Raw genomic sequence first — 21,198 nt, forward strand, 5'->3', positions numbered from 1 at the left:
GTTCCCAGCATGCCTTTGGCCGGAAGACCTATAAAGGGCATAGCGGGGGGGGAGGGGAGAACCGGGGGCGTCCGGGTTCTTGGTGCCGCCTCTTTGGCTCTGGAGTCTTGTCAACCAATCGCAGATAAAGTTGTTTTTGTTTTATGAAATCGATAGAAAAGAAAACCCTCTTTCTCTGAAGCTCAGCTGACGGGAAGTAGGGTGTGCAGCTGCAAGTTCGAGAGTTATCGGACCCCAAAGGCAGGGGCGGGTTCTAGCACCCTGAGCGCCCCGACCCTCTACGTAGGTAACTGGGAAGATCTGGGGAATTGGTGGCGCCCGGGGCGAGAAACGCGAGACGTGCTGGGTCTGCCCTGAGTCTAGAGGAGCAAGGTGTACTCTAGGGAAGGTGAAGCAGAGTTCGAGTAAAAGTGAAGCTATGGCCGCTGCCGGAGGTCGGCTGTGAAATAAAAAGTAGTAGCGGGGGCGGGGGGGAGGCGTCTGCATGGGGGGATCTAAGGCAGAGAAGAGCAGACTCTGAAAATGGGAGGCAGTCCACTCTATAGAGTATGTGTGGGGGGGGGGTGCCCTAGAGGAAGGAAGCTGTTTGGGGGGAAGGATGGTGGATGGAGGGTCCACCGTGGAAATGGGTGAGGGGCTCTTCTGTAGGAGTCCGCAACACAGATAAGTGCGGGAGGTAGAGATCTACAAGGTAATAACGTCTGCCCTGAAATAACCAGGGGAGTCTCTACCTTGGACGCGGAGGTGACTGCCTTAGGTGATGTGGGGGAGGGGAGGGGAGGAGAGGGTTTACAACGGAAGAGGGAAGAATCTACCCTGGCTGAGTTGGGGAGGTAGAGGATCTGCTCAGGAGGAGGTGGGGAAAGACGGGCCGTCTCAAATGGATTGGGCGGGAAGTCCTCGTTGACTTGGGGGACTGTCTGGAGGTGAAAAGAGGAGTTGTCTTGTTTTATACCCCAGGAAAATATAAGTGAGGGACGCTGCACCGCCGCCCCATGAGAGGAAGGTCTGGGAGCGGAACCCTCGGGGGTGGGGGCGGGTAGCTAAGAGGCCATCCGCGCCCACGAACTGCCCTCTAAGCGCAGGCCGGACCATGGGAACCCCAAAACCGCGGATCCTGCCCTGGCTGGTGTCACAGCTGGACCTAGGGCAGCTGGAGGGGGTGGCCTGGCTGGACGAGCGCCGCACGCGCTTTCGCATCCCTTGGAAGCATGGCTTGCGGCAGGATGCCCAGCAGGAGGACTTCGGCATCTTCCAGGTGCGAGAGCTTCGTGCCGCCGGGGAGCCCTGAGCTAACCTACCCGAGGGGTGGACTCCCAGGGGGCGGAGCCGAGAGGGAGGGGTTAGCCTGCGTAGGGTCGGCCGGCGCTGACGGTGGCAGGTGGAGGTGAGTGGAGTTAGGACAGGACTGGGCAGGGTTAGGAGGATCAGCGGACGGATGTCGCAAGGCGGGCACGGCTGGAACGGCCAGGTTCCGGAAAAAGAACCGGAAAAGCGGGGTTAGAACTCGAGAGAAATGCAAACTGGGGATTGAGGGCTCGCAGAGGGCGGGGCTTTGGGTCGTAGAATTCTGAGGGCTGGTTTTGGAACCTTCGAGGCGAGACCTGGCCCCAAAGCTGAGGTGATTTCCCACCAAATTCGGATACACCAGTGGTGGTAACCCGAGTTCGAGTACGAGGGGGCGGGGCCATTACAACCTGTCCTGGGGCAGGTTGCTGGCAGAGTTAGACGCCCAGTAGGACCTGGAAGGTTGGCTTAGAAAGCAAAGTTTTTGAATAGGTGAAGCGGGGGGGTGGGGGGGGGTGGGGGTGGGAGGGTGCTTACGATGCAGAGTCCAAGAGTTTGGGGATGGATCCTTGTCAAGTTAGAACGTGCCAGGGGAGAGCGCCCTTGGGCCGGGGTCTTAGTCATCCTCACCATCCTGGTACCAACTGGATCCCCAGGCGTGGGCCGAGGTCAGCGGTGCCTACACTCCTGGAAAGGATAAACCTGATCTGCCCACCTGGAAGAGGAATTTCCGATCTGCCCTGAACCGGAAGGAGGAGTTGCGTGTAGCTGAAGATCGGAGCAAAGACCCCCACGACCCACACAAGGTCTATGAGTTTGTGATCTCAGGTGTGCCAGAAGTGGGGCTCCATGTGGAGGGATGGGATTTTGAGCATCCCCAACACTCTGCTCCACTCACCACCTTCCCTGGCAGGAGCTGGGAACTTGCCTGAGTTGGACACCTTTCCAGACACCAATGGCAGATACAGTACCTCGGATACCCAGGCAAGAATGCACCCCATCCTTCCTGCCCTCAGGATGACCCATCTTCTGTGTCCCCACAGCCTTGTTCAGGCTTCCTCTCCTCCCCCTGGACCATCACATCAAATCTTCCTCCTGAGCCTCCATCCTATCCCCTGTGGGCTGTCCACCCACTCATCTAGAGATGACCCTGTCCCTCTCCTGCTCATAGCGAGCCCTTCCATGGATGCTTCCAGTGTCTCAGGAAAAAAATGCAGAGCTTTCACCAAGGCATTTAGGGCCCTAATACACCTTTCTAGAATTTCACAGTTTCTCTTGCTATGTAGAGTACCCTCAGCCTCCTGGGAACCCAGAACCACCCTATCCTTGGTCTTGCTGACGTCCATGCCAGGGCAGGTCCCCTCTGAAATAGTGTCCAGCCTTCTCTGCCCAGGTCTTGCTTGCCCAGGGCCAGGTCCTTGGGCTGGAACTAGCTGTTCCCCTTGGGCCAATAGTAGCATCCATCATATACCAGAGCATATATTTTGTCATCTGTGCCCATGCTTGTCTACCTACCTCCTATCCCCCACCTCCCTGCCAGCCCCAACTGGAAGCCCCCGCCCCCTTTTTAAAAGATTTTATTTATTCATGAGAGACACAGAGAGACAGACAGAGACCAAGACAAAGGCAGAGGGAGAAGCAGGTTCCATGCAGGGAGCCAATGTGGGACTCGATCCCGGGACTCCAGGGTCACACCCTGGGCTGAAGGCAGATGCCAAAGCACTGAGCCACCCAGGGATCCCCCTGGAAGCCCCTTGAGGGCAGAGCTCAGATCTGACTCGTCTCTGGGTCCCAAGGCCTGGTCCACATGAAGTCTCCGGAAAAGGCTACAGAAATGCCCAGATCCTTTTCTTTTTGCTTCTCTCCAGGAAGACACATTAGAGGAGTTACTGGGTGACATGGTCTTGACCCCATTCCCAGATGAGGGGCCCTCGAGCCTGGTGGTGGTCCCAGAACAGACGCCTCCACTCTTGCTGAGCCCCACCATAGACCTCCCCGCTCCCTGCCCAAACTCAGAACCCCCTGAAAACCCGCTGAAGCGGCTCTTGGTGCCTGATGAAGGTGAGTGGCAGCTCTGGGGTGGGATGTGCTGGGGTGACAGGGCCCCTTATGCCCTCTCAATCTCACTCCCTCTTCATGTCACTTCTGCCACTGCCCAGAGTGGGAGTTCGAGGTGACTGCCTTCTATCGGGGCCGCCAAGTCTTCCAGCAGACAGTCTCCTGCCCAAGGGGCCTGCGGCTGGTGGCAGCAGCAGGAGGGGACACGATGCTGCCTGGACAGCCAATAATACTGCCAGACCCCGGGGTGTTGGTAACAGACAAGACCGTGATGGGCTACGTGAGGCGTGTACTGAGCTGCTTGGGTGGGGGACTAGCTCTGTGGAGGGCAGGACAGCAGCTCTGGGCACGGAGGCTGGGGCACTGCCACACATACTGGGCCCTGGGCGAGGAGCTTCTCCCTGACAGCAGTCCCAGGCCTGGCGGCGAGGTCCCCAAGGATGAAGATGGAGACCTGTTCGACCTGAGGCCCTTCGTGTCAGGTGAGGAGGCAAAGCCTTAGCTCTGCTGTAGAAAGAGGTGGTCACGGTGGTTAAGAACTCTGGGGTCTGGGAGTGCCTGGGTGGCTCAGTCGATGAACCATCTGACTCTTGATAGCAGCTTGGGTCATGACCTCAGGGTCACAAGATCAAGCCGAGTCTGGCTCTGCACTGGGTGTGGAGCCTGCTTAAGGTTCTCGCTCTCTGCCTCCCCCTGGTCCCCACTCTCCTTACATCCTCCTCTCTCTAAAAACAAAAAAATTTTCAAACCTCCAAACCCCAGAGTTCTTTTTTTTTTTTTTTAAAGATTTTATTTATTTATTCATGAGAGACACACAGAGAGAGGCAGAGACACAGGCAGAGGGAGAAGCAGGCTCCACGCAGGGAGCTTGATGCGGAACCCAGTCCCAGGACTTCAGGATCACACCCTAGGCTGAGGGCAGGCACTAAACCACTGAGCCACCCAGAGATCCCCCAAACCCCAGAGTTCTAATTCAGACCCTGCTGCTCTGCTTGTGCTATAACCTGAGGCAAGAGATGGACTGCTCTGAGTCTGTCAGAGGACTGTCTCCTCTGCTAGAGCTGGTAGGAGGCACAGGGCCCAGTGCACAGAAGGTGCTCAAGGAATTAACTGCCATCGTCCTCATTATTACCAGTTAGTAGGGTGGATAGACAGATGCAGGACAGAGAAGTCCTTTAGGGCTTTGTTATCCAGTAAATATCTCTGCAGGGATGGAAATGCTCTAGAGTTGAACTGTCCGGTGTGGTATCCACCAGCCACGTGTGGCTATTGAGTACTTAGGCCAATGCAACTGAGGAAGAGAGTTTGAACTTTTATTTGATTTTAATTAATTACCATTTAAATGGAAATAGCCACAGTGGCTAGTGGCCACTATCAGGAGATTGTGGCCTTAGGGGGTTAAAGAGCAGAAACTGCCAACTACCTTGTATTCCAGAATCAGGGGACATCCTTGTAGGGAGTGTACTCCTATCCCAAATGGTGGGGGGGGGGGGGGGGGGGCGGGGATGGGGGGAAACATTTAAGATTATGCCAGGACTTTTCTTAGATCAGCAGCCATCTGGTCGAGGTGTTGTAGGCATGTTGGGCTTCTGGTCAAGGAAGAAGGTGAGGCTGTTAGTCAAGTTTGGGGGCAGGGAGGGGCAGGTGGAGGGTCCTCTTCCCATGCCTGACTAGGATCTCGGACCCCCAGATCTGATTGCCTTCATCAAAGGAAGCCGACACTCACCACGCTACACCCTCTGGTTCTGTGTGGGGGAGCCATGGCCCCAAGACCAGCCGTGGACCAAGAAGCTGGTGATGCTCAAGGTGCAGCATTTCTGGGCTCCTGGAGCTAAGGGGTGGATCTTAACAAAGGGAAGAGAAACTACAATTCCTAGAAGCCCCTCTGGGAAACTACAACTTCCAAGAGTCTTTGCAACCACCAGTTCCTCATCCCCAGGAGCTTCTGGGTGTCCTTCTCATGGCCCCTCACCCCCAAAACCTGTTTTGAACTCTCAAAACCATGTGGAAGTCAGTGGAATACAAGTCCTAGCAGCCTTTTTAAGGAACTACAGCTCTTAAGGGGTCCTTCTGACCACAGCTGCTGAGTGGGATCCCTACATTCCAGGAACCCCTCCAGCATCTCAGCCCTAGTAAACTTACCAGGCCTCCCATGGTGGGAGTTACAGAGAAAACAATAATTCCCAGCAGCCCTAGGCCTAATGGTTATTCCTGGTTTATGGTGGGGGCTGCTGGAAGTTGTAGTCCACTCAACCCCACCTTATTTCTGCCCCCCACCTCCTGTAGGTTGTTCCCACGTGCCTTAGGGCCCTGCTGGAAATGGCACGGTTAGAGGGCGCTTCCTCCCTGGAGAACACTGTGGACCTGCACATTTCCAACAGCTACCCACTCACTCTCACCTCGGACCAGTACAAGGCGTACCTCCAGGACCTGGTTGAGGACATGGATTTCTGGGTCACTGGGGAGGTCTGACCCCTCCTCACCGGTGCTGCCTTCTTGTGCCTTCACCCTGGCCAATAAACTGTTTCTTGCCACTGTTACCACTTGTGTGCCTGGTGTTAGGGGTTAGCTAGGTCCAGGCTAGCCCTGATGTGGGCTAGGCATTATTCCTTGGCAAGCAACTCACAACCCAGATGCTTACAGCATGAGGACCAGACACTGCAGGGAGCCGCTGATACCTGTCACCTCCTGACCTCCTTCCAGGGACCTGGTGAGGAGGGGACAGTCACCTCCATTTTACAGACCAAGACACTGATGCTTAGAGAAGAGCAAAGGTTATAAAGCAAGACAGGAGACACAAGATGGGTTAGAATCCAGTCTGACTGCAGGGTTGCTACTTTCTGATCGGGGCCCCAGGGTAGAATCTAGAACCCCAGTTTTGGCTATGAACAGTTGAGGCCACTGATTGTTCAGTCCAGTAAGCTGGATCAGCCTGTTGGCTGGTGGGGGGGGGGGGGGACTTAGGCCCCCTCCCAGCTCCTGCTGGGTGACCTCAGGCAGGTCCTCCGGTCCCAGCCAGCTGTGGGCTCCCCTCTGCATGGGGCTGGAACAGGCAGCTGTAAAGGAGTTCTGTGTCCCGGCCTCAAAGCCCACCCTCTCCTGCACCCCTGATGCTACCACCTCTCCTCACTATGTCTGGGTTCTGGGTAATGGGGATGGTGTGGAGGCCAGTGTGGCCCTGACTCACTGTGTGGCCCCTGTTAGTTTCCCTCTCTACTTCAGGAGAGTGGATAATATCACCTCAACCCCATAGGACTGGTAAAGAGAGTCCAACTCAATGAAAGACAAAAATCCTACTGCTGGGGCAAGTCCAGGCCTAGACAAGTAGCACTCAGTTGCCCTGAGCTTGGAAGACACAGAGCAGGGGGGGACCTGGGACCCCCAACCTCCCACCCACCACTTCCTGTCAATAGCAACGGCTTACCATGTACCAGGTATGGTTCTAAGTGCCTCACTTGCTTGTGTCTTCATCCCTCCAACACCTGCTACAACGATCAGGAGACCGAGGCCCAGCACGGCTAGTACACTTGCCCCCCAACCCCCCGCCCCCGTCACAGCCTGCTATAACCACCCTCAGACTGGGCCAGACTTCCTACGTACCTCTTCCCAACCCTTTCCCAAACCACTCTGAAAAGAAAGGGCAAAAATCATGGGGCTTGGGGCTAACATTTCATGAAATCTTTAATGAAATTGGGGGAGGGGCACAAACAGAAGGGCGGGGCAATGGGGACAGGCCTGGGGGCAAGGGGCACAGGGCTGGGCAGGGCAGGGGGCTCTCCTCTTCCCTGCAGCAACCCTCCCTCCATCATCCCACTGATGGGGGGAAGGAAGTGGGGAGGTGGAGCCATAAATACGTCCAGAATTCCAAAGAGGTGAAGGAGGGAAGGGGTGGCTGAGGGTCTCAGAGGGGGGGCAAGGGCAGGCCGGGGCCACCCTTGTCAGGGGGCCCAGGCTCCTTGGGTGGCCGTGGGGGCCCTGGGGGATCCCCTGGCTTGCGGCCGTGCTTGCGAAAGTAGCGGTAGCGTTGGACGTAGGCCCGCACCAAGTTGCTCACCTTCACTGGGTTGATCTCCCCGCTTTTGCTGTGGCAGATCTAGGGAGTGAGGGGCAGCTGCGGTCACTGCCCATCCCCCAGGGTCCCCTCCACCGGGACTGCTGAGCATTGCTTGGCACAATGGGAGCCACCCCCCCAAGTTCAGGCCAACGCCCCTGCCTGTACCCCCGAGGCCAGCCGAATAGGCCCTCCTGTCACCCTCCTCACCTTCCAGGCGGACCCACCATTCCCGGCTCCCCGTCTGTGTACATCTGTCCGCGCACGTCCGTCTCCTTCTCATCCTCTCCCCACCTCTGTGATCTGTTCCCCTCTGGGCCCCACCTTGTGGACAGCCTTCCTCAGGATGTCCTTGTACTCCTCCTTGGTGATGTCCTTCTTCTGATAATACGGCTTGATGGCCAGCTTCACCTCCTCCACTGCCCGCTCCTGTGTGTGCAGCTTCTTCAGGTACTGGTCGAAGTGGTGATGGAGTGGGAAGAACGGATGGCAGAGGCCAGATGAGTTCCCGCAGGAACCCCTGGCCTGCCTGCCCCCTGCCTGCCAGCTCAGCCTCCCCAACCATCCAGCTACTCCTGGAAGCAGAAGTCCGGCTTAGGGTCTGCCCTGTGCTCCTCCTGCTGCAGTCACCCCAGACTATAGGCTGGGCAGGGCCTCTGAGTGTTACTTGAGCATCCACCAGGCTGGACCCTGAGTGGTCCCTGGTGGCCGGGACCAGGATACTCGTGTCCACTGCCCGTACAAAATTTACATGAAGCGGGATGCCTGGATGACTCAGCGCCTGCCTTCGGCCCAAGGCGTAATCCTAGGGTCCCCGGACTGAGTCCCGCATCAGGCTCCCTGCGTGAAGCCTGCTTCTCTCTCTGCCTAAGTCTCTGCCTCTCTCTGTGTCTCTCATGAATAAATAAATAAATAAAATCTTTTTATTTACACAGAGAGAGAGGGGGGCAGAGGAACAGGCAGAGGGAGAAGCAGGCTCCATGCAGGGAGCCCTGCTGTGGGACTCGATCCAGGGTCCCCAGGATCACACCCCAGGCTGCAGGCGGCGCTAAACCGCTGCGCCACCAGGGCTGCCCCAATGAATAAAATCTTAAAAAAAAAAAAAATTTACACAAAGCGAAGACAGAGTGGGGCAGCATACCACCTCCTGGGCTGTTGGGACCATGACAAAAGGCACCGAACGAAGCCTGACCAAAAGGAGGCCCAGGAGCAGGAGCCAGACGTAGCTGAACGAAAAACTGTTTGAATCTGCCCGGCAACCACTCTGCCTCCTGCCCTGGAATAGACGTTTGATCCATCCTTTTCTAAACCACCCTCCCTCTTGCACAAAAAGCCAGTAAGTCCACAGTCGTAGGGACGTCTGTCAGCACGTGGGTGTGTTTACATCTTATTTCTGTACCTCCTTCTCCCTCTCTGTGGGCACGTAATTTAAAAAAAAAAAAATATATATATATATATATATATATGCGCCCAGTGCCCATCTCCCACTCATCCCTTGGGAGTGAAAGTTTAGTTCCTTACAGTTTAATGACTGTGGTTTTCTCTACATTCCCGCTTGCTGGCAGCAGTCTCCTACTCTCCTCGGGTCCCTGCATCTCAGCATCTGTTCCTGTTCTCTGTAAAGCTGCCACTGTCCACCCACTTCCCCCAAGCCCAGCTCACCTTGTCTGTGTCCCCGCGTCCCTCGGAGCTGCTGCTGCCTTCTCGCTTGTCAGATGCTGCAGCCAGCCCAGTGGGGGTGGGAGGGGTTGAGCCACAGCCTCCCAAGGGGAGGCTGCCAGGGAGCAGGTAGCTAGAGGGGCCAGGGGGCAAACCCAGAGAGGTGGGCACAGGAGCCGGTGTCACCCCCAGACTAGAGGGTGGCTTTCGGTGGCTGAGGATCTGTGGGAAGAAGTTGGAGATGATGTACAAACGGAGGGGCAGGGAAGAGGGAATATGCACCCCCATTATTCCCACCCTGATTTCCCGACAGTCCCAGGGGCAGAGGCTTTCTTCTGGCCAATCCCTTCCTTGTCCCAAGGCCTGTTGGGATTTGCAGTTCTTCTCCTGGCTTAACCGGAGTCAGGGGATGAGGGAAGGGACCATGAGGACTCTTCCCCTAGGGAGCCCACCTGGTTGGTGGCCTGGATCAGCTCCTTGCGCTTTTGCTCGGCTTGCCAGATTGGCTTCTTCCATCTTGAAGAGAAGTGCAGTCACTGCAAGGAGCAAAGTGTTGAGGACAAGGAGATCAAGAGTTAACACAAGAGGAGCCGGTGAAGGGTGCCTGGCCCCCCGTTGCCATCTCCCACCCTGGAAGATGCTGGAAAAGCTATAGGTCCCGAGCTCAGAGCTGGGAAAAGGGGGCTCCGGCCACCCCAGGAAACCACTCTGCACCCCCACATGTTCTCAGTACTTTAGATATGTGTGTGGTTAGGGGGAAACACAGCCAGGTCACTCGGAGTAAGGTAGTGGTGGAGGGGAGATTCTGACTCAAGCCCCCTGTGGCCCGTTGCTATCCCCCCAAGGGACACTGCTCCTTGCTCGCCCTGCTCTTTCTGGTCCTTCTGCTACACCTAGCCTCAACTGCCTCTAGGTGGCCCCCAGGACACGGCCTGCCCCTCCAGGTTGTACTGGGCTAGCCACCCCCCACACTCATTTGCCTGCTCCCTTCCAGCACACTGACATCTAGGAGCCTTCTGGACAGATCCCAATCAACCCTCACCCACCCAGGCCCCTCACAATCTGGGGGTCACTATGTACTTGCACCTACCCTTTCTGAGGCATCCCCACTGCCTCTCAGTCCGTCCCCACATGACCTCACCCTCGATCCTTTCTGCCTGCCCCACCCCACCCCATCCCTGGGCACACTCACAGGCCAGGACACCGCTGGTGGTGCAGTCCACACCAGCAGGCAGGTTCCAGGGCATGGGTGGGGGCAGCGTGGGCAGCTGGGAGACACGGGTGGCCGGTCCATCTTCTGCCCCTGAGTCGCCGGCTGTGGACCCCGCGCTAGGGGCAGTGCTTGGGGCCGCTGCAGCTGTGCTGGTGGCTGTGGTGGTGGCAGGCTGCTGCTCCTCCTCCTCCTCCTCCTCCTCTTCTTCCTCCTCTTCCTCCTCCTCCTCCTCTGCCCCCCCTCGGACCCCAGCCTCCTCGGTGGCCTCTTCGGGAAGGAAGGAGACCTCAGGTGTCTTGCAGCTGCTGTCCACCGTCTGTGAGTCCGGTGTGAGCGCAGGGGGTGGAGGGGCTGCCTTTGGGGGTGGGGTGCTGGGGGCTTTGGCCGCCCGCTCCTCCCCGGACCAGGAAGTCTCCTCCACCCCCTTGGCCCCCGCTGCCTGGCTGCAACTATCAGCCTTGGACTTCTTTAGTGTCACTGGGCCCCCACTGCTCCCGCCGCTGCCCCCACTGCGGATCTTTTTCCTTGTCTTGGACGGCTTGGTCTTTCCCTTGGTCCCCTTGGCTTTCTTGGCCCCAGCCTTGGCCTTGACCTTGGTCTTTTTGGGCTTGGTGCTTCCCGGAGCTGCTTTGGCCACCTCGGCAGGGGCCCGCTCATCAGGCTTGAGGAAGGGGGAACGGCTCTCCCGGTCTCGGCTGAACTTGACTCCAATGGAGCCCAGGCCAGCAGACGCGGCCTCCTTGGCAGGCGTGGTGCTACTGACACCTTCTCGGATCAGCACTGCCACCTTGGATTGCAGCTTCACCTTCCGGGAGGAAGAGGAGCATGAGGACGACGAAGAGCCTGAGCCGCTGCTGACCGGTGGCTTTGGCGGGGGCCCCGAGGAGGGCGCTGACTCCTTGGGAGGCCGAGCCTTCTTGGATGACCTGTCCCTGTCCCTATCTCTGTCCCTGTCTCGGTCCCGATCCCCCCCATCCAGCGCCTTCCGCCGAGATCCCTTCTCCCGGGAGGAAGAGGAGGAGGAGGCAGCCCCAGAGCGGCGCCTGTCCTTCTCACTGCTCTTGCCACCCCGCTCCTCGGTGCTCAGGCCTTCTGAGTCGTATAGGACCTCGCGCTTGGGCGACGAGGCCGGGGCCGGTGAGGGGCCTCTGGGGTCGGACTTGTCAGGCCGGCCCACGGTGATGGTCCGCTTGATGGCGAAGAGATCGTGGTCCGTGAGGTCCTGGATGGAAGGTGGCACGGCCCCCCGGCGGCGGCTGTCGCGCTCTGCGCCCAGGGAGCCGGAGCCAGAGCCAGAAGGAGGCTGGGTGGGCGCTGGGCCCTTCTCGCTGTCCCCAGACCGCTTCTCACCCCGGGACCGCGACCGCTTCTTTTTCTTCTTGCCGCCGCCACCGCCGCCGTCTCGGTGCTTGCCGCGGTGCCGCTCGCGCCTCGAGGACGACGATGAGGAGGTGGCCGGGGGTGGGGAGGCTGAGCGCCGCCGCCGTCGCCGCTTCTCCCGGGACCGAGACCGGCGGCTGCCCCCGCGGCGGCGGTCAGTGCTGCGCGAGCGGCGGCGGGCTGAGCGGGACCGCGAACGGCGGCGGGCGGACGACGAGGCATGCGAGCCTGGCTTGCGGTCCCGGGAGCGGTGCTTCTTGGAGTCCCAAGGGGAGGCCGGGGCTGGCGGGGCGGGCGGTGCACCCGAAGACGATGAGGCAGCCTCCTTGGCCTCGCCACCACTCCGCTTGCGCTCCCGCCTCGACTTCTTGCGGGTGGGGGGGCCCGCGGGGGCGGCGGCGGCGGTGGTGGCAGCAGCGGTGGAGGCGGCAGCCGGGGAGGGTGAGCGCTGGCGGTAGCGCTCCCTCCGCTGGGTCAGGATTTTGCGGCGCAGGTCCAGGCCGCCCCAGCGCGTGTCGGCGGCCGGGGGAGCAGGGGCCGGTTCCCCTAGGTCCACTTGCAGGGCACCCTCACCATCCGACTCAGCGTGCAGAGACAAGAAGTCGTCCCCCTCAGGGGCCCGGGGGGCAGGCGGCGGGGGCGGGGGCTGGGCCGCGGGGGGCGCTGAGGCTGCAGGAGGGGGTCGAGCTGCCCGGCCACTGGCCCGAAAGAGGGACACCGCCACCCTGGGCTCCTCCTCCGGCTGGACGATCTCGCCCTCCTCGATCTCTGAGTCGCCTGGTGGCGGCAGGGTTGGCGGGATAGCGGCTCCACCAGCTGTCACCACCTCCACCGATACCTTGCCTTCCCGGCAGGCTTCGGCCTCGGTCCCCACCACGAAGACACGCCGTCGGGTGGCTCCGTCAACCCGGGTGGAGTCCACCTGCGGCGGCGTTCCAGGGGCTGGAGCTGACTGTGGGGGCTGGGGGTCCGGGCGGGGACTCTCGTCACCTGGGAAGTCCTGGCTCAGGCTGTTGTCATCGTAGATGCCTGCCAGGGTCTCCGAGATGCGGCTGATGCTCTGAGACAAACCTTCCTCCTCCTCTTCTTCCTCTTCTTCCTCCTCCTCCTCCTCTTCCTCCTCTTCTTCCTCTTCCTCAGGCGAGGGGGTCCCCGCTGATGAGCTGGGGTTGGAGCCAGTGGGCTCGAAGGGGTCGTACTTTTGCTCTGGAGCAGGTGGTGGGGAGTAGGCCTCGTCGGTGGGGTGGAAGGGGTCATAGATGTCGAATCGGGGGGCAGGTGGGGCCGGGGGTGCTGGGGGTGGTGGAGGTGGGGGAGGGGAAGGGGAGGAAGAAGATGGGGAAGGGGAGGGCGAGGAGGAGGCAGAGGAAGGGGCAGGGGGTGGGGCCGGGCCTCCGTCTCCAGTGCCCAAGGTAAGGAGGTGGCGGGCACAGGAAGGTCGAGAAGAGTGGGGCTGTGGAGAAACTGCAAAGAACAGCGGAGACGGAGAGCAAGTCAGGTGCACACCCTCCTCCTGGGGTCTGCAAGAGGGGGGCCACAAGCAGGACGGCCCCCCAGCCACTGCCCCCCTCCAGCAGCCCTCGTTGCGCCAGCAGGTACTGCTCCCAGCACTGTACAGGGCTCATAACACAGCATACTCCTCAAAACCCCCACTGTAGGTACTGTGTCCTAACCGGAGGACGTGGAGGTTCAGAGAGCTGCAGTATCTTCCCAAAGGACACATGGCCGGGAGAAGCTGGAGTACAGACTCAGTCACCCCCATAACTCAGTTGCCCCCATAACCTGAAATAGCCCCTGGTCTGCAGCCCAAGAAGCCCCTGACTGGGGTTACCGCAGAAGACACTGGCCATGGTGGGGGCGGCTGGGATTTGAACCTAAGGCCACCTGGAGGCCAAGCTCCAGCCTGGTGCTCTAGCTGCCTCTTGTGGAAATTTATCCTGTTTTCTGAGGGAATAGTGTGCGGCTGTGAAGGCGAAAGCTCCCCCCGGAGAGCCAGAAAGTGGCAGAGTTGGGAAGCCCTGAACACCTGAGCCCTCACTCACGAACTTCACTCTGTAACAAGCCCCATCCAAAGGGCTACCTCTCTCAGGCCTCAGAGACACCCCTGACAGGTGACAGGAACAAGCAGCGTTCACCTCTTCCTATCAGCCAGTAATTGTGCTTTCCTGTGCTCCCTCCTCTGCTTTCTGAAGACATGTCTCAGGGCCATAAATCCCACACATGGAGACAACAGACCAGGGCTGCACCTCTGGACACACACACTGGGATGCAGAGATGCCCCTCTCAACCACATACCATAGGGACCCTGCGACAGCTAAGACATCAGGATGGCCAGGTGGACAATGTCAGGAAGGCAAGGGCTTAAGAGGGCTGTCCCAGAGCCACCTCTCAATCCCATCCCCTCAACTGTGACATGACCAAGGACAAGTAACTCAACCTCTCTGCCTGCCTTGGTTTCCTCATCTCTACAATGGAGGTCCACTCACTCATTCAGTACATTTTTACTAATCACCTATCTTGTGCAAAGAGCTATTTGGAGTACTACAAACAGAACAGTGAACACAAGAGACAAAGACCCTGCCTTCAAGGAGCTCACATTGAGCAGGGAGAGAAATCTCAATGAGCCACACAGAAAGTGCACCAGCCGCTGAGGGCTGTGGAATAAGATAAAGCAGGGGCAGGGGGTGCCTGGGTGGCTCAACTGGTTAAGCGACTGACTTGATTTCAGCTCAGGTCATGATCTCAGGGCTGTGAGATCGAGCCCCCTGCCCTTCCCCACCCCTTTAAAATAAGTAAGGAAAGAAAGAAAGAAAGAAAGAAAGAAAGAAAGAAAGAAAGAAAGAAAGAAAGAAAGAAAAGAAAAGAAAGAAAGAAAGAGATAAGAGAGAGGAAACGAACAAAAAAGGATGGTGATGATAGCATTCACACCTCATAAGAACAAGGCGACCAGATAAGCAGCTATGTGGAATGAACGGTGCTGTGCCCGGCACAAGGACTCAGTGATCATGAGCTCTTACTATCCTGCTTCTGAATTATTACTACCACCAGAGGTACAAAACAGTCCTCAGGCTGGAGTGGTCTGGAACTGTAAGACTTGTTGCCTCTTTATGTAATTTTTATATGACATAAAATTACAGATGAGTTTTGTTTTTTTTCCGTAAGTCTTTAAGAATTTCCAAATGGAGGAAGAAACTGCCTGCAATAAGAGAATAACCCAAGCAACCCGCCCCTCCCCACCCTGCAAAACAGCTCTTAGGTTCCAGATACATCTATATCACTTTAAGGCCTGGAGCCAAATCCCCCAGGCCATCTGTCTTTGTCAATAAAGTTTTATTAGGACACTGCCATGTCCATGTGTTTACTTATCCTCTATGGCTTCTAATTTGAAAAGAAATGAAGATATTTTTGTGGGCCCCCTAGCGTGTGGTGGCCCTAGGTACAGTGTTCCCTGAGCCAAATGGACAAATCAATCCACAGCTATAAAGAAAGGGCAAGGGAAACATAAACTGGCACAGCATGGGTGAGCCACTGTCCGCTGCAGAAGAGGACTCCCGGCTGCCCTATTCCTGTACCTGAGCTGACTGAGCCTTCCTCTCCTCCTCACCCATCCCAACTGTGGATGTACATGCAAAAAAGGAAGTATAAACCTTGGGTTCCCACCAGGTCCTGGGGACCAGCAGCAGTGGCATCAAAGAAGAGCTGGTTAGAAATGCAAATTCCCAGGCCCCAGCCCAGACCCACTGCAGGAGAAACCCTAGGAGTAGGTGCAGCAACCTGTGTATTAGCCTGTCCTGGTGATTCTCATACCTACCCAGGTTTTGAGCAGCACTGCTCTACACTGCTCACCAGCCTCACACTGCATGTGGGACTGGGGAGCAGACTTTCCTTTTGTCCTCACAGAAGTCAAAAACCTGGGCTTTCTCTCCAACAGACCTGGGCTCGGGGTTCAGAACCCAGGACCACTGCTAAGCAACTGGCTGTGCCACCTTCAACAAATGATTTTCAGACTTTACTCCTCTGGAAGACAGAGATGCTAAGAGTCCCCAGGTCTCAGGGAAATGAATTTCTAGTGCAGTTACACTGCCACGGAGAGCCCTAGACACCGAGTGCTTCACACGCACTAACTACTCCTATGTGCTGGTGATCACATCAGTGTTTGCTCTACGTAAGTCTGCATGTATGCACAGCCTTTATTTTGGTCTAACAGGCAAAGACCTAAAGATTTTGTCTAAGTGACATGACGGCTAGCTACTATTACTACCAACAACAGCCGACTCCCGCACAACTCTGAGGCCACCTGCTCAGCTCTACCCTGGCCCCACATACCCGTTTTGCCTATCCTCCAGGCCCTGAGACGGGGCAGCAGGCTAGGAACGGGCAGAGGGATCGGATCCCTGTCCCCGATTCGGACCTCGGCCACCAGCTCCAGCATGTCCTCGCTTCTGCAGGGCAGAAGAAAGGGGGTGAGTGAACCTGGGGGAAGCTTCTGGCTCCCATGCCAAAGGCCTCCCCCACTCCGGCTGCCCAACTACTCACTCGCCAGGCCGCAGGTCCAGGTGGCTAGGAACCCAGGTATCTGGGGGATCCAGAACACTCACCAGCCCCGCAAGGAAACTGTCTGCAGCCATGTCCAACACCTAGAATAGGTCAGGAGGGGCTCCAACCTGACCCTGCTCATGTGAGGACCCACAAATCCCATTTCCCCAGGCCCTAAACTCTCAGGAACCCAAACATGAGAAACCCCAAGAAAATGCAGGGATCCAACCAATTCCCTCACCCTGACTTGCCTCTGGGACTCCAGGCTCACCCCTACAGATGATGCCCTCAGATCCTCCAACACCACTGCTGATCAACCCCAGCCCCGGGAGTCTGGGTCCCCAAACCCATCTCTAGGATCCAGGCCCCAGTGACCTTCATCCCCCCATCCCAAGAGTCTGGACCCCAGCCCCCTGTTCTTACTCACAGTAGCTGTGTCAGTCCCCCCAGACTCCTGGGAACGGGGCTCTGACCGTGGGCTCCGGCAGCGCCTCCACCGAAGGCCATGACACCGGGAGCCATCTGGAGAGAGATTTGCATGGGGGATTGGAAAAAAGGGACTAGTTGCAGAGACTTCGTGGGGCAGGGGAAAGAGGAGTTTGCCCTAGATTTCGTCAAGGGAACCAAGCTCCTGCTTGCTCTCCCTGCCTTCATCCACCATGTCCCAGCTTGGGTCCCAGAAGGACATCCCCAACAGCATGCTGAGGCATCAACACTCTCACCCATCCATCCTCCCAGCTGCCCTCAAGATGATGCCCAGACAAGTCAGCTTGGCATCAGAGCCTTGCTGTGACCCAGTCCCCACAGAGCTCTCCTGCCTTGCCTCCTGCTCACAACTCCATGCCCACCAGCCCCAGAGAACCACAACTCAGTCCTGCAACATGCCCTGGTGCTGGGTGCCTGCTGGGTGCCTCTGCCTACCAAACTTTCCTCTTTACCAGGCAGCCCTAATACATGCTTAGGGACCCAGTTCACCTGTCTCCCCCTCTAGGAAGCTTTACCAGACCCCATCTTCCCCCCTGCCCCCCACGCTAGCTTCACCGGGCCTCCTGCCCTCTCATAGTGCTTGGGCTACTTCTTTGCTGTGACAGGGTCTCCCCTCCACCAGATGGGAGTCCCTCCGAGGCAGCTGTGGTGTCTGACCCATCTTTGGCTCCCTGTGCCAGCACAAGGGTGGTACCCAGGAGACCTCAGAAAAGCAGTTCTGAATGAAGTTAGGATAAAGAACACAGAGATGGGACAGGAGGCTAAGAGGAATCAGAACCCATCATACCTTTATCATTTGGCAGATCCCCCTGCAGGGAACTTCCCACAGCCTGCTGAATGGCCCGCTAGAGAAAAGGTGGAGGATGAACGGGATGGAAAGAAAGGACAGTCAGGGAACTCGTGCAAATGGTCACAAGCTCTCCTCCTGGGAGACAGCCATTCCAGACACCCATACAAACATACTGGAACCCTTCAGCGGAGCCGTAAGTCCAGGCCCCCAGCCCCTCCTCCCCAACTCCTGGGCCCTGAAATCCAAACTTGCAGCCCATCTCTCCCTTGGCCCCAGGTGTCTAGCAGCCTTACCAGGATAAAGGCAGAAGGAGAAAGCGTAGGGTCTCTGTCTGGTGGACCATCACTCCGATCCTCACCCGACTCCTCTGTCTTCCCTCGAGACTCATCTTCTTCCTCCATGGTCACCTGGTGGTTGAAGGGGTGAGAGTGTGGAGTGGAGGCCGGCGGGGGGCAGGGGTGAAGCAAGAAATGGACACAAAGACCTCAAGGGCCTCCAACATTGCTTTGATCAGCATGCTGTCCGGCATCCCTCTCCTCTTCCGCCACACTCCAGTCTTTGGGTGAGTCCCAGGCCCAGTGCAGACATCAGAGGGACCAGATCAGGCTCTCTTCCCTTGCCTGGATCTCAGCTTGCTGCCTTCTCTGTGGAAGGGAGGGCTTCCCAGCCTCCTATTTCAACACCATGTTCCCAAATTCCCCAGTTTCCCCCATGACCAAGCTTTAAGACCTCACTGCCCACCATCCTTTAAGAGCCAACCCAATGCCAAGACTTTTTTTGGTTGAGCTGTGACTTCAAACACTGTGTCCCATAGTCTCGTATACCCTCCTTTCCCAAACCGAGATGTGTGCCAGTGTGCTGGGTGCACCTCAAATATCACACAACTTCCCAGAGCATCAATTCTCCTCAGTAGCACAGAACCAAAAAATTTTATTTATAGACAAAAGATGGAACTACAATAGGGTGATGTACAAGACCAGAACTGAATTGAAAACACTACTTTCAGAAAGACATGCTGTCCACCTGACCCCATGGAGGGCATCTACCTCTTGCCCATCTGCCCATTGTATGAAAGCATGGCTCAAGCTTTCGTGATAGTACAGAAATTCTTAGATTATACTAAAATTGAAAGATTATCCTTCAGACTGGTGGGTGTCTGGATTAGGGCTTCAGAACCCATAACTTTCAGAGGCAGGCTTCCCTGTAACCATCAAATCTACTACTTTGGAAACAATATCCAGTCTCAGAATTCCCAGAGAGCTTTGAAACCACAACCACCCCCCACCCAACTTGTGTTTAAATGGGCACAACTGAAATATCTACCTCCAAGAAGGACTGTGAGAAATGAAAGGGGACCGACTTTCCCCACAGAGTTAATGCAGCTCAGGTGCCTGATACAAAGTAACAATGATTAGCATTATTTGTCTTCAGAAGCCCAGGTTATCTCCTCCGCTCTCCCAGCTGCCTACCTGCAAAGCAAACACCCAGGTCCCGGGTCTCACTCCTACCATAGATTTCCAAGCCAAGCCAAAGCTTCCAGCTGTGAGCCTGTGGTTCCTTCCCTAACTCCCACTAACATGTCCTGCCTATAAACCCCTATGGACAGTTCCCAGTCCCTGGAGCTGCTCTCCAGCACCTCTGGGGGAAGCACATGCTACAGTGACTGTCACCTAACAGAAGCCTAATCAAGATCTGCTAAGTACAGACACACAGATCTCCAAGCCCTCTGCAGTGTATGAAGATGCTCCTTTGCCCATTTAGACAAGCACCAGACTTTGCCGACACGCCCATGGCTCCTTAGATCTTTTCAACATGAAAAGGTTCTGCAGACATTCTATGTCCCTCTAGAACACTGTTTCCCAAACTACAGTCTGATAGCAGTATGGTGCTTCACAAATAGTTTGTTATTTAAAAAAAAAAAAAAAAAATTGAACGCAGTAGAAAATTCTTCGCAGTATATCACAAGTAGTTAAATGGGATACTAATTAATGGGACTTTGGTATTAAGTACCTGTATCAGTATGCACTGGGTCTCAATTAAAAAAAATGTACTTCTTACTGTATAGATCAAGGTCAAAATAGTTCGAAAAGCATTGCACTAAGTGATTCTAGAGGATCCTACAGACTTCCCCCACCCTAATGTGGACTAATTCTAATCTCTATAGTTCCAGGACAATACAGAATTTAAAAACATTTTTCACTTGAACTGCATTCATAAGTGCAAGTACATAAGAGCTGGGCAAATTTTCCAATACTCTCCTTTGTCTTGTTCTCCACGCAATTATCCAGCCCCAAAAGGCATTTGAATTTGCTCCAGGCATAAAGACTGCACTCTTGCAGTCACATTGAAAGCCACCTAGATGGTTCCAGGTCCTTCTAACTGCCTCCAGCCTCCTGTCACCTAGATTAGACACTCTTCAGATGTTAGAGACCCACCTTGGCCTCTCAGTACATCTCAGTATTTGCCTCCCTCCCTTGGTGGGCATATCCCACCCCTCTAGGTGGCCCTAAAAGACTTCCTAGCCCTCGAACAGTTCTTCCAGGCCCGCTAAATGGCCCCAGACCCATGCAGGTAAGCTGCATCCTCAAGTCAGCCCATGTAGACACTCCCAGCCCTAACAGACATACCCCGGGCGCTAGAGATGGTTCTGCAGATACTCCTCAGCTCTTGCAGACCTCCTTCACCCTGGGACATTATCTCAAGATCTCAAGATGGCCCCAGAACCCTATCAACAGACCCTAACCTCGGGTCAGCCCATAAAGACGATCAACAGTGTCTAGAGAAATGACCCAGGTCAGCTAAGTGATGGAGGGCAGGCTCCAGTCCCGGTGGACGTCCCCAGTCCTCACGGGGACGCCCCGCAGATGCCCCCCGGAACCCACAGACGCGTCCCGGGGCCTTGAGAAGGCCCCCCGCTCGGCGCCAGGCTCCGTCTCCGCTCCCGGGCCCGAGGCCGCCCCGCTAAGTCCTCCAGGCCCCGCGGAGTGCGGGGAGGACCCCGGGACAACTAGCGACCCGACTCCGCCCCGCCCACCCCGATAGGCCCGAGCCCCGCGGCCCAGACTGCCGCCGCCATCTTACCCCGCCGCTCGGGCTGCGGCTCCGGCCCCGGCGCGGGGCGGGGCGGGCTGGGGGGGCTCGCGAGCAGAGGGAGGAGAGGGGCGGAGCTAAAACGCCGCCGAGCTTGCCGGGACTTCAAGTACCGAGCACGGTGCCGTGAAGGCTGGTGGGAAGGCTCCGGACTCAGTTTCCCAGAAGTCAATGGGGCACCTAGGCAGGGGCGCGCGCGACGGACGCCGGGAGGCGTAGTCCGCACGTCGCCACCGTCGCGCGGGGACAGCAATGAGGTGAGAGGTGAAGTGGGCGGGGCTGTGGTAGCCCGCAACAAGGCCCCACGGTGCCCTGCGCGCGCGCGGAAAGAGCTGCGGAACAGGAAGTGACGTAAGAGCACTCAGCAGGGCCGCTGCAAGGGAATTGTAGTTCTGAAGAGTGGACAGTAGAAAAAAAGCTGGACTGGCTGGGAGTTGCGCCGCCCACCTTCTGGGGATCCCAGAATCCCCGTCTTCTAGTCCCCTCTAAATTTAGAACCAAGGAGCCCGACCCTACAACCTCCTCCTTTAGGATGGAAAAGTCCAAATTCCGATTTCCTCTCACTTAGCAGGAGTCCAGACTCCCATTTTCCTCCTCCCTGGGACTTGGGAGTTCAACCCTGACTTCCTCACAACCCTGAGTCGGGCC

General features: G+C 57.0%; 2 protein-coding genes across 6 annotated transcripts; one reads left to right on the forward strand and one right to left on the reverse strand.

Moving 5' to 3' along the window:
- The first annotated feature begins 49 nt into the window (after positions 1–49).
- Positions 50–5,885, forward strand: IRF3 (interferon regulatory factor 3). Of its 5 annotated transcripts, none has more exons than XM_038528218.1 (8): positions 50–286; positions 1,081–1,258; positions 1,944–2,115; positions 2,201–2,271; positions 3,156–3,348; positions 3,447–3,827; positions 5,036–5,151; positions 5,632–5,885. In XM_038528218.1, the coding sequence occupies exons 2-8, from the start codon at positions 1,094–1,096 to the stop codon at positions 5,815–5,817; spliced, it is 1,284 nt and encodes a 427-aa protein (XP_038384146.1). In that variant the 5' UTR covers positions 50–286; positions 1,081–1,093; the 3' UTR covers positions 5,818–5,885. The 5 variants fall into 5 exon arrangements, with proteins under 5 accessions (XP_038384146.1, XP_038384144.1, XP_038384143.1 ...); XM_038528216.1 differs by having other exon boundaries at positions 1,086–1,258; XM_038528215.1 differs by having other exon boundaries at positions 50–282.
- Positions 5,886–7,001: 1,116 nt separating this feature from the next.
- SCAF1 (SR-related CTD associated factor 1) lies at positions 7,002–20,527 on the reverse strand. The gene is given in 12 exon segments (XM_038528213.1): positions 7,002–7,438; positions 7,721–7,849; positions 9,059–9,277; positions 9,508–9,531; positions 9,533–9,591; positions 10,248–13,112; positions 15,975–16,090; positions 16,185–16,285; positions 16,612–16,706; positions 17,458–17,515; positions 17,754–17,867; positions 20,088–20,527. Coding segments are annotated over 11 exon segments (3,966 nt in total). The 5' UTR covers positions 17,862–17,867; positions 20,088–20,527; the 3' UTR covers positions 7,002–7,246.
- Positions 20,528–21,198: the final 671 nt, after the last annotated feature.

Source organism: Canis lupus, chromosome 1 (assembly GCF_011100685.1).
Source record: "Canis lupus familiaris isolate Mischka breed German Shepherd chromosome 1, alternate assembly UU_Cfam_GSD_1.0, whole genome shotgun sequence".
NCBI lineage: Eukaryota > Metazoa > Chordata > Mammalia > Carnivora > Canidae > Canis > Canis lupus.